The 16,763-nt window shown below is 32.4% G+C and overlaps 2 protein-coding genes and 1 non-coding gene across 3 annotated transcripts in view; 1 reads left to right on the plus strand and 2 right to left on the minus strand.

Moving 5' to 3' along the window:
- Positions 1 to 263: 263 nt before the first annotated feature.
- Positions 264 to 5,426, plus strand: Smp_095980 (superoxide dismutase precursor (EC 1.15.1.1),putative). Its single transcript, XM_018794575.1, has 3 exons — positions 264 to 348; positions 2,382 to 2,598; positions 5,105 to 5,426. The coding sequence occupies exons 1-3, from the start codon at positions 270 to 272 to the stop codon at positions 5,361 to 5,363; spliced, it is 555 nt and encodes a 184-aa protein (XP_018647047.1). The 5' UTR covers positions 264 to 269; the 3' UTR covers positions 5,364 to 5,426.
- A 9,249-nt stretch (positions 5,427 to 14,675) lies between these two features.
- Smp_174810 (cu/zn superoxide dismutase,putative) overlaps positions 14,676 to 16,763 on the minus strand; it is a gene marked incomplete at its 5' end in the record, with an annotated part of 3,364 nt that continues 1,276 nt past the window's right edge. Inside the window, one exon of the mRNA XM_018794586.1 lies at positions 14,676 to 15,261. Coding sequence (XP_018647048.1) covers positions 15,000 to 15,261 — 262 coding nt within the window. The 3' untranslated portion in view covers positions 14,676 to 14,999. The remainder of the gene's footprint in view (positions 15,262 to 16,763) is intronic.
- Positions 16,537 to 16,603, minus strand: Smp_tRNA_00755_Pseudo_TTG.1.1. The gene has a single exon. It is a non-coding gene (tRNA).

Below are 16,763 nucleotides of genomic sequence, written 5' to 3' on the forward strand. Positions count from 1 at the left end.
GCGCAACTATGTAATTTATGGATTAACTTCGTCTATGCATGATGCTAATCAATTTTACAGAAAGATTTATTATTATTATTATTATTATTAATTAAATCGAGTACTAAAAGTGGAAATAAAGTAACTATGTTGTACAATAACCATGTGGTCAATATGTGAACTGAGTATTCTGAGCAGATGAGAAAAAAGTCGAAAGTGCAACGAATAACTTCACTGTACACTAATTACATAAATGTAGCATCGCTAAAATGTTTTAGAAATTAATTAAAATGACAGTATATTCCTATTTAGTTATATTATTTATTCTTCTTGATAATTATTGTTCCGCATATGGATATGGTTACTCATGTAAGTTATATATGTACGTTTCATATATATATATATATATATATATATATATATATATATATATATATATTCCTCAATATATTCCTCAAAACCTTATTTTGCGATTACAGTCATGTCAAAATTACATTTTCCATTCAAAAATTGTTTTTGAATTTTATCTTAATGTGGAAAGAAAAGAAAATGTCTATGACGATCTAAGTATGCTTAAAGACAACCTTTTACCACTACTCATTGAATTAGAATAAGAATAATATTGAATTACACTATATATTTGACTCTTTTGTTTAAGTTTTTAAAAATAAGAGTCTGAAGTAGAATCGCAATGACAAAAAGCATAATGTTAGTCAAATAACATGGAGCTAATAAAATCAAGTAATGTATTAGTTTCTTGTTATTTGCAAGCATTCAGAGAGGGAATTCGATTAAGTGTGAAATACATTTTCACACTTCTTCAGGAATATTGCTTGCATACTTGAGATTGCTTAATTTTCAAAGTTTTTTTACATTTTCGAAGTAATCTATGGAGCCACTCTGACTGACCATCGAATTCCAACTAATGTAATGTTAGTCTATTGTTTAGTACTAACCTTATTCTGTTCATTGATTCCATGATATGATCATTACTATAAGTGAAATACATTGGGCACACCATGGCTTAGAGTTAGAGAATAATTCTAATCCAGAGAATTTCACACAACTTCAGTTTCACTACTTTCATTCTAAAATGAGAACACATCTACGTTTTCTTTAGTATTTCCCCCTATGATATTCTGTGAACAACGAGCAATTTTTCCTTCGATTGATAAAGATTGCATTAAGTTCCTTATATACGTAAAAATGAAAAATTATACATTCTAATATCTGATTGCTAACAACGATATGACTGTTGTGTAAATATTTGTTCATTAGTCTGATTTAATAGTTTAATGGTGTTAGAAGTTTTCAACTGATAAGTTTATGACCAATATCTTTCAAGAATCAACTCTACAAACAAATGTATGTGTAGAAGTGTTCAATAAGCTTCATTTGATTATCAACCTGAAAAAAAATTGTATAGATACAAGTAACTAAATCGCTGTTCGATGCACAGTATAATACATAAAAAAATACATAAAAAAACAGTTTCATTTGTTACTTTTGCCTATCTCTCTGTTAGAAAAGAGTGCGTTTTTAATGGATACTATAAAAATCTAAAGAATACGTCAGTAGACAGATAAATGTTTCATGTTTTATGGTTTTACGGGGAATATTTCCTCAGAATTATCATCTACAATATATTACTTAGTCTGAATTTATTGGATCAAATTTGAGATAGGAATTTATAAAGAATGCGAAGTTTACTTACAGGTGAAAATGTCTGCAAGTTGGTTAAGCAAACATTATTACAAAAGTAAGCTAAATAGGAAATAACGTAGAAATCAAAACAACAAATACTCATTGCTACAAAACACTATTTTAGTTTTCTATGATCATGAGTCAACTGTTAAGATGACCACAATTAAAGTGGTTGACTAATGATAAGAAGTGATCATATATAAATGATCGGCAACCGATCCCAGTGATGAATCTATTGATAACGTTTTCTGAATGGCTTCTAAATATGTTACAGTAATAAATTTAAGAAACTGGTCGTATAAGTACCACAGCATTTGTTTTAAAATTTCAAGAGGATATAACATTTACAAAGATATAAGATAAATAGTATGTATGGATTTGAACTACACAGTATGGTGCATACAAAGTCGTTAAAAACTTCAAGAACATTTAGTGAAATAAGAACCTTGAATATCAGTCATTTACCTGTTTATTCTAACAGCTAGTAATTATGTAAATGGAAATTTTGTAATGGTAAACATATTTATTATAATAAATAAATTTATCAGGAAATATGTTTACTTCTGTTACAACCATATAAAATAAATACTGAAAGTTACATTGTGTTGTCTAATGTTTATCTAATACTTATTTGGTAACTGACTGTCAAATAAAGATTGAATGAATATTTTTTTGTGTGTTATTATTACGTTCATTAGATTATCATCGTAGACATTTTGATCCGGCTATTGCTTCATTTACGAAGGAACCATATATAGGTGCGGTGTGGTTCACACAACATGGAGATTATATGTACGTTAATGGAAGCGTGGCAGGACTCCCACCTGGAAAACTGTTGGGTACACATGTTCATCGTTATGGAGGACTTGGAAACATGTGTCTTGAAGCTGGTCCTCATTTCAATCCATTCAACCAGTAAGTTTATGATCCGCTTACTCTGGGTAGTCATTTAACTTATGCTTCGAAATAACATATCATGAATGGTTTCTAAAATGTGCTTTGAACATATGAAAGCGATAATAGTTTTGCTTTTATCCAATATTTTATAAACTATAAAGTTTCGTTTTGTATATTTTATACTAAGCATGTGAAATACATATTAGAATATTATTGATATACCTTCGTCTAAAGAGCTGAATATAAATAAAATTCTAGTTATGAAATTAAACTATGTCTACTCTGATCACTGAATATGTTTTAGATTAGTTAGTTTTACTTACTTACGCCAATTATCCCTTTTGTAGAAGCATATGCTGTCAACCAGCATTCTTCATTCAACCCTGTCCTGGGTAATCCTTTCCAGTTATTTCCAATTGTTATTCATCCTTTTCATGTCTGCTTCCAGTTCTCGATGCACTGTGTTCTTTGGTCTTGCTTTTTTCCCATTTCCCTTCAGGATTCCAAGTTAACGTTTGCCTCGTGATTCACTTTAATGTTTTCCTCAACGTATGTCTTATACACCTCCATTGTCTTTTCCTGATTTCCTCTTCATCTGGAAGCTGGCTTGTTCTCTCCCACAGTAGGTCTTTGCTGATGGTTTCTGACCAACGGACATTGAGTATCTTGTAAATACAATTGCTTATAAATACTCGTACATTTTTGATGATGGTTGTGGTAGTTCTCTGCGTTTCAAATCCGTACAGTAGAACTATCTTGACGCTCTTATTGAATATTCTGACTTTGAGGTTTGTTGACAGTTTTTTTTTAGTTTCATATATTCTTCAGATGTAGGAATGCGTCCCTTGCTTCGCCAATCCTTGCCTTTACGTCTGCATCAGATCATCCTTGTTTATCGATGATGTTGATCAGGTACTTGGAAGTTTCCACTCCTTCCAGAGTTTCTCGATCAAGTATGATTGGGTTGGTGTTCTCCGTATTGTATTTCAGGATCTTGCTTTTCCATTGTGTATGTTGAGGCCTTCTGCTATAGAGGCTTCTGCTACAGTGATCGTCTTGACCTGTATTTGTCCGTATGTATGAAATAGAAGAGCTAGGTCGTCTGTGAAGTCCAAATAGTCCAGTTGCATCCAAGCTGTCTATTGTATCCCGTGCTCCCCCAGATGTGGAGGTCTCCATAATCCAGACACGTTAAATGTACTTTTCTGGAAACGTTGTCTATTAATGACTCACTGTTTTTATTCACTTAAATATTAAGATTTATAAATTCAAGAATCAATTTCATGGTCTGAAATTCAATATTAATAGAGTTTAACATCACCTAGGACAGAAGTTTTTTTAGATACAACAAACGGTAGATGTTTAAAAACTATTGAGATCCTACTTTTGACTCTGGTAAACTACTAGAAACGAAAAGTACAGTGGAAATATAACTTTCGTGGAAGTCTCCAAAGGTCTAAAAAAGACGAAAATATCAGCAATTTAATTTGTTATCATATGAATTTGGATATACGCTCTTTATTAGTTTCACTACCCAGGAAACGTTTGATCATTACTAGCGATTTAAATAATTTTTTCATACAATGGTGTGAAATTTTTATTCCAACAAACATGTAGTATCTATGCTTATCGTTTTTCGACTTTCCTATTTGCATAAAAACAACAGGGGAAAAAAAGGTCTATGAAGTGAAACCAATGTCACTATTTACATTTTTTTCAATTTAACCAAGTAACAACATTCATATTTTAGAGGAAAATACCCAGCAAAATGACCTGATAACATATCATTTAGTATTTACGATTAGGATATATTTTGAAAATAATTGACAGAACAAACCCAATACTACGAAGCAGACAATATCAAACTAGTTACTACTCAGTGATCAATCACTGTTCATAATCTGTCCTTAAAACATATCAGTGCCCACCCAATCAACTTCGACATGACACATTCAGTTATAGCGTCAAATTCATGTTTTTGATAAGTATGAATGTACGCTAATTTGAAATTTTATTTTGTTGATGAAGAGTATCAAACATAAGAGGGTATTTGTAATTTCGATCTCGAAACCTTCAAAACCAAATATGCACTAATCACTGATCAGTTGATCTTCTTACTCAGAAGATAATGCTGATTTTGTCTTCAGAAATTGGTTGTTCAGTCTAATCAGCAGTGATGTAGATATTGTTAGATAAATCCTACCAACTGAATGGTTATAAACGTCTCCTGTCACAATAAATAAAAAATAAATTTTACAAAATTTCAGAAGAGAAAGTCTGAGTATTGTTAAAGTGATTCTTTGGATATTTTGGAAGTTGAAAACACTATATCATTCGTTATTGAAAATAGTTCATTTGAAATCTAACAGCTATATATATAAAAAAAAATGGAGAAGTAGTAATAAGTGTTTTAATTTAGTTACAAGTTTTCTTAAAGAAAAATATAAAAATCATGATTTGATTTATGTGTGTACTTTCAAAGAAAACAGCTAAAAGTTACTTTTTCGTTTTATTTTGATTCTAGACGTCATGGTCCACGTCATGGATACCCCAGACACGCTGGAGATTTAGGAAACATTAGAGTTGGACGAGGTGGTGTAGCGAAATTTGATTTCTATGTTACTATAAAAGGACTAGGACCATTTGATGGATTTATTGGTCGAGCACTTGTTATACATGCAAATAGGGATGATCTTGGAAGAAATCGAGACGAAGGCAGTAGAACAACGGGTAATTCTGGTCCCAGATTAGCATGTGCTACAATAGGATTTCGTGCACCATGAAATGATTTTTGTTGGACGTACCACATAATAAAAATCAGATAATAAATTCATACTGAAAGTTCATTTTCATTTTTAATTGTACAGAATATACCCTGACGCAAAATCTTATACGCATTTAAACAGATTACTTATGATTTTATGTAATCAGACTAAACGGAGACAGATGCATAGCAATAAAAAACCACTATAATATATAAGAAATCTCGTCTAAATTAGAGCGAATAGTTTCACAGTATTTGATGTTTGATTATAATTCCTTGAAAAAGCTTGGACCAGATTGCCAGGCGAAACGTTGGATTTACTACAAATTCATTCTCTGAGATTTTACAAATATATTATTCCTATTTACTGTCACTATAATATAGTCCTGAAACTCTATTTCATGTTATATTTTCATACAGATTTGTATATAATTTGTTTGGTATTAAAAAAATTAATGATTGATTTATGGCAACAGGTAGACAATACTCAGGCATCTGTCCTAAGAATTAGAATGAAAACAAAGGATGATCTCTTCAAACCCGAATATCAACCACGAGAAAGCTTAGAACCTTTAAAAAAACCTTATTCATTCCCGTTGAACAAGTGAATGCCGTGACTCATAAGTTTACTTAATAAAGCACTGAGATTCAAGCATTAGTAGTACCTTTAACGCTCGAATCCAATTTTATTCACCAGACCAGTAATAGTAAGGACAAAAATACATTGTATATTCTACTGCTGATCAACACCGAAACTTACAGTCTAATCCATATCAGTCTGCATTATATTTAAGCGCATGAAAATGTTAAAGTGTACTCGAGTATTTATGGATTTATCGTTTCCCATCAAACACAATGTAACTGATCATATCCTATTAAGTTTCTTAACTAAGTGCATAATGTTTCTTATTCCATGATCTCACACAAACATCAGTCATCTATTAGATGAGGTAATTTTAAGTTAGACTGAGTCTTGTTTTTGAGTTGGTAATGAATTCAAACGTTTCGGGGCTAAAAATATCTGACTTACAGTAATACGACATGTATATCTCCAGATATTTATATTAGTGTAAATAACTGATGTCCTTTCTAGAGAAATTCATTAAAGTCAGATGATCTTAAAACCACATACCTTATTAAGTTTGCATACTTTAAGAATACGGTTTTATGTTTAAAATCAGACAATTTCACGTGTAACATCAACAATATTTTCTCTAAAGGCACGTCATTAAAAGGCAATATGACTAAACTGCTACAATAATTTATCTATTACAAAGTTTATCTTTGTATCTTTAGAGTTTAGAAATTATTTAGGGTAAATTATGATTGATTAAAAAATATAAAACGAAAAGATCTTATTATCATACTGTGGTGTTAACTAAATAAATAAACAATAGTTCTAATTGTTATTTACTAATATGTGTAACCATTCACCAATGTCTTCAGTGAGTTGATATCTCCCAACAGACCTGGTTGAACTCCACTGATTACTGCTTCTTCCTAGAACTCCAGGAAATAACTCATGGAGTCAGTCACTAGTGAGCATATGATCATTATCTCCACAAAACTCCCTTCTGATAATGATCATATGCTCACTAGTGACTGACTCTATGAGGTATTTCCTGGAGTTCTAGTGAGAAGCAGTAACCAGTGGAATTCAACCAGGTTTGTTGAGAGATATCGACTCACTGAAGACATTGGTGAATGGTTGCTCAATTTCGTCCATTGGTTGAAGTTAGACATTAACTCCGTTGGATGCCGGCCGGCTCAGTGGTCTATCGGTTAAGTGCTCTGGCGCGAGACTGGTAGGTCCTGGGTTCGGATCTCGCGAGGCGGGATCGTGGATGCGCACTGCAGAGGAGTCCCACAAGAGGGTGAGTTGGCCGTCCAGTGCTTCCAGGTTTTTCATGGTGGTCTAGCTTCAATTGACTAATGATCTCAACTACATAAAATTACTAAAATCTCCACAAAACCCCCTTCTGATTTAATAATATGTAACAATCACGAACATAAAAATCATTTCGACATTTTGTGCTGATGGTGTCGTTCAGAAGGACGGTGAAAGCACCACGGCCGAACCATCCAGCTCAGAAAACAAAACTCCATCAAAATCATTTAAACATTTTCATCCTTATAGAGATGTTAGCTTGATGAGAATTAGTCGAATGTTGAGGAAGATATTCGTGTTTTTCATTTTATAAACCACAACATAACAAATCACTCAATTTGTTTTTAGCTTTCCTAACATTCTTATTACGACCATTTTTAAACTTATTTTCTTCTGTTAATGTATATGGTTCACTGAAACTACTAAGATTTCTTATAGTTAAATTTTCAACAAGTATAAAAATCAGTGGTCCCAACTGAACAAGCATTTTCCTAGAACAAACATTCGTCCTATTAAGATAGAAGTGTAAGCCACAAGATCCTGATTCCGAAAACTAACAGTAACGCTCCCGATATGGGAACTTAGAGTCTTAATGTTCAATATTTCAGAGGCTCATATGTATGTGCTTTTGTGTAGGAACTGTTAAGTACCCCGTGGTTCTCGTTGATTCTCTAGATGATGTCACTCTGTAAAAAAATGATCCTCCAGGTCTTTGAAATCGTCCAAACATTCTATTTACTTATACTAATCGTTTCTCTGGTTGTCAGAAAAGATATTAGTCTTGTAACTTCTAAAGAATCTTAACATTCACCGTGTGGCGTCATGACTCCTCTATATGATAACCCTTTAACGTCCAGGAAAAAATTTAAATAGTTGAACTGGATTTTTATAATCAGCTTTTTCGGTAAGATTCTTTTTTGTGATATGGGGTCGCTATTACTATAACCAACGCTCGTTCACCCTGGATTGAGACCATCAGTAACTCGAGAAAGGCTCAGGTGTAGATGTGGTGAGAACTCTTATCAAACTGAATACTTCTAGGTAGTGCTTTGACAAAACCCATTGGTGAAAAATATGTTTTTTATGATCAACATGTTATTAAATAAACTTGGTTAAGTCTTTTAATATGAACTTGATGTTTGATTGTTGTGTTTGCTTTTAAAGTGTACAAATAGAATTTTAGGAAAATTATTTTGCTTCGTGTTTCAAAGACATGAAAAAATTATACTGATCATGAAAGAAATATGCAATGACACGTCAAAAGTCAAATTGACTTTGACCGTAAGTTTAATAATGCAAATGTAAGCAAATTATCAAGGCGATAAGTAACTACAGTCACACAAGTTCTCAGCCTTAAACAAGATTATATAGCAACAACAAAAGAAGGATATAACCACAAGAAAGTTTTATATGGGGATTTTTAATGTTTTTGATGACGAATGAGCGATACATAAGAATAATTATTAGTAAGTTGCTCAGTATCCAGGATCGCAAGTGGTAGATTATTTGTGGGTATTTTTCAAAACTTTTGAAATGGCAGCAGTAATGATATGCCTTGCAAGTTTGCATAGCTTGACATCTAATAATAGATTTGTATTGCTCAAAATAACATTCAGAAATTTATGAATTATAGACTAGAAAAGACAAATTAATTCATTTCCTATGACGAACAATATAAATTGGTATAAATAACTTATTTTAATGAATTCCATAGCCACGTTTATGTACACATGTACTAAATCAAAACAAAACAAATAACTCACTGTGTTATGCTTAACAATGGCAACGAATCAAATTGTTTCGATACTTAGTAGAAGCTGACATTTAATCACAATTACTATAGATAGGAATAAAGATGTTTGCATTTTTTCTTAACTAAATAAGTAGAGGCATAGAAAAGTACAATATTAATCTCATTATGAAAGTCAGATATGTGTGTAATTAGTACGGAGCGTTTGTGAAAATTGTTGAACTTCTTTAGATTGTATCATGGATTGACTGTAGTTAGGTCATCAGGAAGCATCGGGAGGATTTTTAATTCTAGTATGGAATTCAACAGTGTTCACCAACGAACCCGCCACCGAGGATTGAACCCAGAGATTTCGTTCCCGTGGTAAGTTCGTAGCCTCTAAAAAACTTTACTGACATCCACTGGTGTACCTAATTAACTTCCGTCAGTTCATTCAGTGAAGTAGTCTATGTAAACGCAATAATCTACAACATGACCCTACACTGACAATAATCATGTGCTCACTAGCAACTCATTTCGAGAGGTAATTCCAAGAAATCTAGTGAGAAGCCGCAGAAAATAGATTGTGGAGTAGTTTGGTGAACTGATTAGAGTTAGATAATAATGATTATATAAAGAATAATGAATGTGAAAATCGGTTGAATGACATGGTAAAATAAATTATTGACACAACAATATCTTCAGAAAGTTCATGTAGACGCGATTAACTTGTTTTGGTGAAGGAGTCAATACACTACAAGAGGAGGGAGGAAAATAGATTTTAAAATCATGACAGAAAAAAATAAATATATTTCTCTGATATATACAGTTTTAGATTATGTTTATATGTGACAAAGGTGTCAACTATGAAAGAAGCATGGAAGAAAACGCTATCTTCGGGTGACGTTTATTCACCCTGTAGACGACTGTGAATAGTGGGTATGCTTTAATCTATGACTTATTTTCACTAAGTACTCTGTTATGAAACTTCTTGTAAACCCACTGCTAGCTCTTTTTAACCATATAAAATAGTGTTCTTAAAATTGCTGGTTAGAATTATCATTAAACAACCAATATACTCAACTCTTGAAACAGATGAATTGATGAAAACATATCAAAGTAGTAGGATAAGGGAAATTGTTTTTTTTAGATTATTAGGAAGCACAGGTAAACTTGTGAACATTGACCACTCAGTTGATCCGACGAACGCTCTTTTGAGAGAATTTGAAACATTTTATTAACTTTAGTTTTATCGTCTTTAAAGTTGATGTTCACGCAAAGCACCTATTTTAGCCATCAGATAACTAGTTTGATATGTGAAAATTATATTTGAAATAATCTTAGTGATTGAAGTTTAACTAATTCCCACGTTTCGTCTAGCAAAGGTGTCTGGACTTCCACCCTGAAGACGTCCAGACAAGTTTGCTAGACGAAACGTTGGAACTACTTAAATTTCAATCACTGAGATTATTTCTAATATAATTTCCAAACATTATGTCTTCTCTATACTCGGAGCCCAATTTTTATCAAACTATTCGTTCTAATATTGAAGAGTATTCGTAGTTTTCTTGAAAAACGATTTTTTAAACCACCTTCTTGATATAAGTTTCAGTGGGAGTTTACTATCTGATTTCATAAGAGACTATGACTTTGTTGTTCATGAAAAACGATGATGCCATTTAATCTATATCGAATGTTTAAACTATGTGTGTTAGAGGGAAAGAGATTGAATTGAGGCATGTTTCGTGCAAAATTGCGCTGTGGCACGTTGATTGGCCACTTTTGAGTCAATCGGAGCTGATAGATATTTGGATAAGACTGTGGAAAATTCTTGCGTAAAACTTATAAATATGCTGACGTTTTTCTTATTGTGATTCTGTGATGTTTAGGAGTATTTGAATCATAGTATAAACTAGTAATCTCGGTAATAACGCAATTTTATCAAGAGGAATTAGATGAGCACGAACGAATATACTGTATTTGGAATTCAAAATCAAAACAGTCATCAATACAAAAGAATCATTGGTTCATTCAAATACCACATCCGCCACAGCTTAAATGAGGACCCAGATTTCTGCGATCAATCGTACCTCTTCTCTTTAGGTTCATCACGCGTCTACCCGACTGTGTAATAGATGTAGACTCTCTACAATCTAGAATATACTCATTGGTATTAAAATTAACAACCGAAATTGGAACAGATTCACCTGATTCCTAGAATTGTATACGATCATCATGTTTGATGTGTAGTGAAACCACTGATATCTAGAGTTTGAAATATAGACTTTACAACATTATCCTCCCCCACGAAATAATGTTGGGTTCTTACATCGCAATGTTATAACCAATTCGACGTTCCTAATTTGCATTATCTTCTTATAACTCACGCTTCTATTATTAGATGTGAGTATTTGGAGATAAAAACTGACACGTTATTTGAGGCATTCTATCATGTGACTTTGACTTGCAGAAAAATTATGATACATATTCTACTTGTTATTCATCTTGGAATACACAGGTAAATATGCATTGATACGTGTAATTAACACATTTGATTCATCTAGGCTTGATTCACCTGCGAAACAATCAAATGGAAAACATGCATCTGCCTCAGACTCATTAGGACAATCTTGAACTTGATTTGGATTTTCTACCTGTGCAAACTTCATATCTGGGCAAACTGGTTCTCTGATTGCTTCGGGAAAACTTGCTATTCTCTCTAATTCATCGTACCACTGACTAGGGATTGTACTTGACACACACACAAAACAGTCATCAATACAAAAGTATTATTGGTTCATCCAAACCCTACAGATTCCTACTTCCATTCAACCGTTGGAGTAAAATTACGTTCCTATCTAGCCATGTTCTGACTTAAGGACTTGTTGAGTGAAGTAAGGTGTTCGAAAAATACTAAGCAATAGGATTAGCTGGGTCGTAATAAGAGAGATCATGACAATGTGCAGTTAATTTGTATGGATAATGTACTTACCCTTCTTAACGTTCAATTTCTCAGGGTTTCTAAAATGCCCTGTTTGTTACTAATTTCTTTTGCTATATAGAGCAAGTCACAAATCTACGTGACTGCTAGTTAAACGCTGAAATTGTACTATAATACATATGTACACTTATTTTGATGACAAACAAATAATCATTTGCGTTTTGTCAAACGCAAACAAAAAGCTGTCAGATGACTCCAGGACTTAGTGAAGTGTACTCAGAAGAAAAATAACAAGATAATGCTGGAGTAAAGTTTGTCTTAGTACATTTGATGAAGTGAATAGTATGATTAGCATTTAATCGACATTCTGTCATGTAGTATCATATAATTAGGATGGACATCGCGTAATGAATGGACAAAGCTAAAAAAATATCACTTTAACCGATAATGTTTGGTTATCACGTTGATCTAAAAATCCGACAAAAAGTTGACCGAGAGTGTAGTGTCGGTTACTATGTTAAGCCCATATAACTCATCCTAACTTCTGGACAGGCCAATTTATCCATTTCTCTTGAGTCACGTTTTGACCATGTTAGTTATTCACTTATCAACCCTAACTGTTTTCATATGGGCGTGTGTGTGTACATTTCTTATCCCATTCATCACATGTCTGTAACCTATTTTTACCTGGCTATGAATATTGATTAACGCTTGATTAAATAAAGTTGGCTGACACACTTTTCCACCGCGCGTCATTTCACTTCGATCTCTTCTATACATTTCATCTCTTTCATTTCCTGTCCAGATCAGTGAATGTACAAAATATATGTATTCAAAAATCCATTCTCGTATTTGACTTATTTAATTCCGTTATTCAACAACGCGATTTAAATGGATGAAATATACGAGGGTAGCTGACATGTATATTTCGATGACAATCAGCATCCAATCCATTTGGAATCAGATCCCAGGCCACAAAACGAGAAATAATAAAGCTAGTCTTGAACACTCCTCTAACAGACTAAAAGTTTAATTTCTTTGTTACACTTAGCATAGTTATTCGGGGATTGTGGTTGATATTCTTGTATTAACTTCTATTATGCATTTTATTTGTTTTTTAAATTATATACATGACTTCCAACAAGAGCAATACGATCTTTTGACGAATTTTGCTTATTTGTGATATTTACTTTGAGGTACTCAGAAAAAACGTGTTTAATATAAATAAACAACAAATAACAACAACTATCGATACTTCGAAATATAAACGTCAATATAGTCATAATTATTGAGTACATATGAACCAATATAATGGGCAGCTTGCTTAATAAAAATGACAAACATGTTTCTTATCGTTTTGGCTCAGTGAATTAATACCCTAAGTAATCAATTTTTTTAACACAAATCAGAAGATAAATATTTTGGCCAGATAAGTTTTTGAGCTGATGTTTATTTACAAAGAAATGTTTCTTAAACAGCTAGCTAATCATATAATTAGCTAAGAAGAATCATCAGTGATGTTTATCTACCAATAGCATGTTATTCTGTTCACAGTGTTATACAGGACTACAAAGGGTTATAATCTATGTTTAAAACAAGTTGGCACAAATTACCCCTAGCTCATCTTTACATCATAGCTGTATACATAAAAGAATAATCTAAATATAGGCTCATTCTAGTCACATGTCAATGCAAATTTTAGTAACTATGGCAAAGAATAGCGAAAAAAAATAATCAATTACATGATGATGACTAATCAAACACCAATCAGAAGCTTAATTAGTTGATTTCTATTATCGATTGAAGCTGCAGATCGGTTTTTGCACAGATTTCACACAAGTTAAAGTTAATCTTAGTTCATTTCTCATTAAATAAACTCATTATGAAAATTATTGAAACATTTATTCTTTGCTAGTTCAACAATATATGATCAAGTTGTTCATTTAAAGCTTCTAACTATTTACACGTGATGTAATCAATAAAAATAAACAGAATCCTTAAAAGAACACCAACTGATGTTAAACAAATAGTTTATTTTAAGTTCCTTTCAGGGTGTCCTCTTTGAATGCTATAGCAGTAGGTGGTTTATATTTTTTTTACGGAGTTTGGTTACAAAAATTTCTGAAAGACACTGTACTTTTTATCAGGTTAGACTGAAACTGATTTTATTGCAAATATATCAAGTAAATATGTTACTCGAAATGAGTCACAATACTAGAAAATATTTTTACGAAGCAGTGTTTTATCTAGGAATCGGAAATTGTTATATCCTAGCGAAGACATAAGTATGCGTAACTTCCGGGACCTATTAATGCACGATTATTCTATAAATATTCTTATTGTTTAACTACTAAGTAACTAGGTTGTGTATATCTATATTCATCTTATTGTAAGCTTCATTTTGACCTATGAATTATTACTGTATGATTTACTGTTCCTAAATTATGTTCAGTTTATTGATTACTGTGTCCCATATTCACAGCCACATTTGGCTTGATCTTGTACAAATATTATTTTCTATTTTATGGTGTGATGTGCTCTGTCTGTCTGGTATATAAACAGAGTGTGCTTGAAATAAATGATTCGCATAGCAGAAGCTGTCATTGGTGTTCTGGACTCAAGTGGAAGGGCTAGGCGAGCAAAGGACCAATAAGGACGCTAGATTACTCATACTGGTCGAACGTCATTGATTTGTCACAGTGTTAGGATCGGAAAAGTCTATTTCGATTGGTGGATAATTCACGTGATAAAAGCCGGACATAAAAATCAGTAACGAATTATCATACGTCTATTTTTTATAGTCATAACAGAAATGATACATTCTAAAGATTTCAAAACAGTAATATAAACATTTCCACAGAACTCACAAGCTCAAGACTAACCATAATGTGTAATGAAACTAAGAAAAACTTTATTGCTACTATAAACTGTCCAACGTTTAATAATATTTACATTGGCTCAACAAATGAAAGAATCAAAACAAAAGCTTTTAAAACTGTATATCAATGGAGTTTGATAGAATTAGATTTAGGTAAGTAACAAGTCGTTCTGAATTACTCTCTTCGTAAACAAATATGAAAGATGAGCCACAATTAGTTTATGAAGCTCTCCAAATACCAACTACAGCACATGTTAAACGTTTACCGGAATTGCCTGTCTTGCGACTGCCCTCGTCATTCATTTTGCCTAAATCATCCTCTTTCTCATGGATAACCATTGCTCTTCCAACAAATCCATCAAATTTAGTAATAGAAGAAATATCAACATCGAAATCGAAATTCAAAACACCATGTTGACCCACATAATGATTTCCAAAATCTCCAGGATGTCTTGGTGAACCTGTTAGTCCACCATGATCACTAAAAATTGTTACATAATAACTTTAGTATAAGTAAGCAAAAATGGTAAATACATCGACAAATATTTAAAATAACCATCATCCACTTGCAATTAGTTTATTTTCAGATCTAATAATGTTGTTGAAACACACTAAGTTCATTTATTTCTTTTTGAGTTCATGGATTGTCAATGCTTTAGCAGTGCATAAAATATTGATCCGACTCCCCCCCCTTTGATCCGGTTCCTTTGACTCTATAGATTACTTTAAAAGACGAGTCTTTTGGAGCAATGTGTCCACAGTTGATCAAATGCTCTTGTATCGAACTAGTTATCTTGTCAATTGGACTATCTGACCCATAACTTATTTTCTTCCTTACCCCTTGATTAGTACGTAACCTCATTTGTTATTTATTGTCGAATCAATTTATAATGCAATCTTTCCTAGCCTCCTGTAGAGAATAATTTCTTTTTGATTGTTTTCAATAGCAAGTTGGTTAAATCATTTATACTATTATTCTAAACATTAACTTACTGAAATTAAGATACTAAAATTCCTCTGATTCGCCTCATATTGGATAGAAGATCATTTGTATAAGAAGTATATTAGATATTATATAGTATTGTTTAGATAACTGTCTACTGTAGGATAACGTTCCTTGAAATCTAAATCTATAAACAATTTATCAGAATTTATTTTATCCACTGAAGATGAAGTTACCTTTTGAACTTATGAAAGGCACGCCAAACTAAAATAATAGATTCCATAATATCAACTTTATTCTGAATTGTGGATGTTTTTTTCACTTATTCTCCGTTTCTTTAATTATTGAGTATCTTCATGTATTACAAGATGAAATAATGATATCATGATTATCATTGGTCTACACCTCAAAAAGAGTTTATTCTATCATAAACAATACATATTAATAAGTTCAAATAATTTTTTGAAAGCCTATACTTAGAAATAGTGACTGAAATAATTCGACAATCAAATCAGTGGTTCAGACTAAATAACTTATTCAGTATAGATATTTATTCATGTCAATAGAAATGAGCTATTTACTTTTAGATTTTTAATTTAGTCAATGGTTGTTTTAACTCGATTATATTGTCACCTGAGTTATACAAGTGAATATTATGATGATGTCTACAGAGATGATATATTCTTTTGGAAATACATTCAGATAAAACGTTTGCGAGCGAAGATGGATAGTGGCTAGCAGTGGAATCTACAACGTGTGTTTCGTCCTATTCGGGACTCGTCGGCTGGATGTAACTGCATCTCAGAGTTGATGTTCACTCTGGGACTCGAACCCAATACCTTCCGCTTCAAACGCCATCGCGTTATCCACTCAGCTATTGAGTCCCGATAGCCACCTGCTTGTGCAATGGAGTGAAGTTTTAAATCCACTATATGCTGTTTACTTGTATCTTCCCATTGTTATTTAGGACTGCGATTGATCAGTCTCTTATTGGCATATGTGCATCTTTGCTTGTAAAGGCTTGAGGTATTCCTATAGTG

The sequence above is a fragment of the Schistosoma mansoni genome (assembly GCF_000237925.1).
Source record: "Schistosoma mansoni, WGS project CABG00000000 data, supercontig 0184, strain Puerto Rico, whole genome shotgun sequence".
In the NCBI taxonomy this organism is placed as follows: Eukaryota; Metazoa; Platyhelminthes; class Trematoda; order Strigeidida; family Schistosomatidae; genus Schistosoma; species Schistosoma mansoni.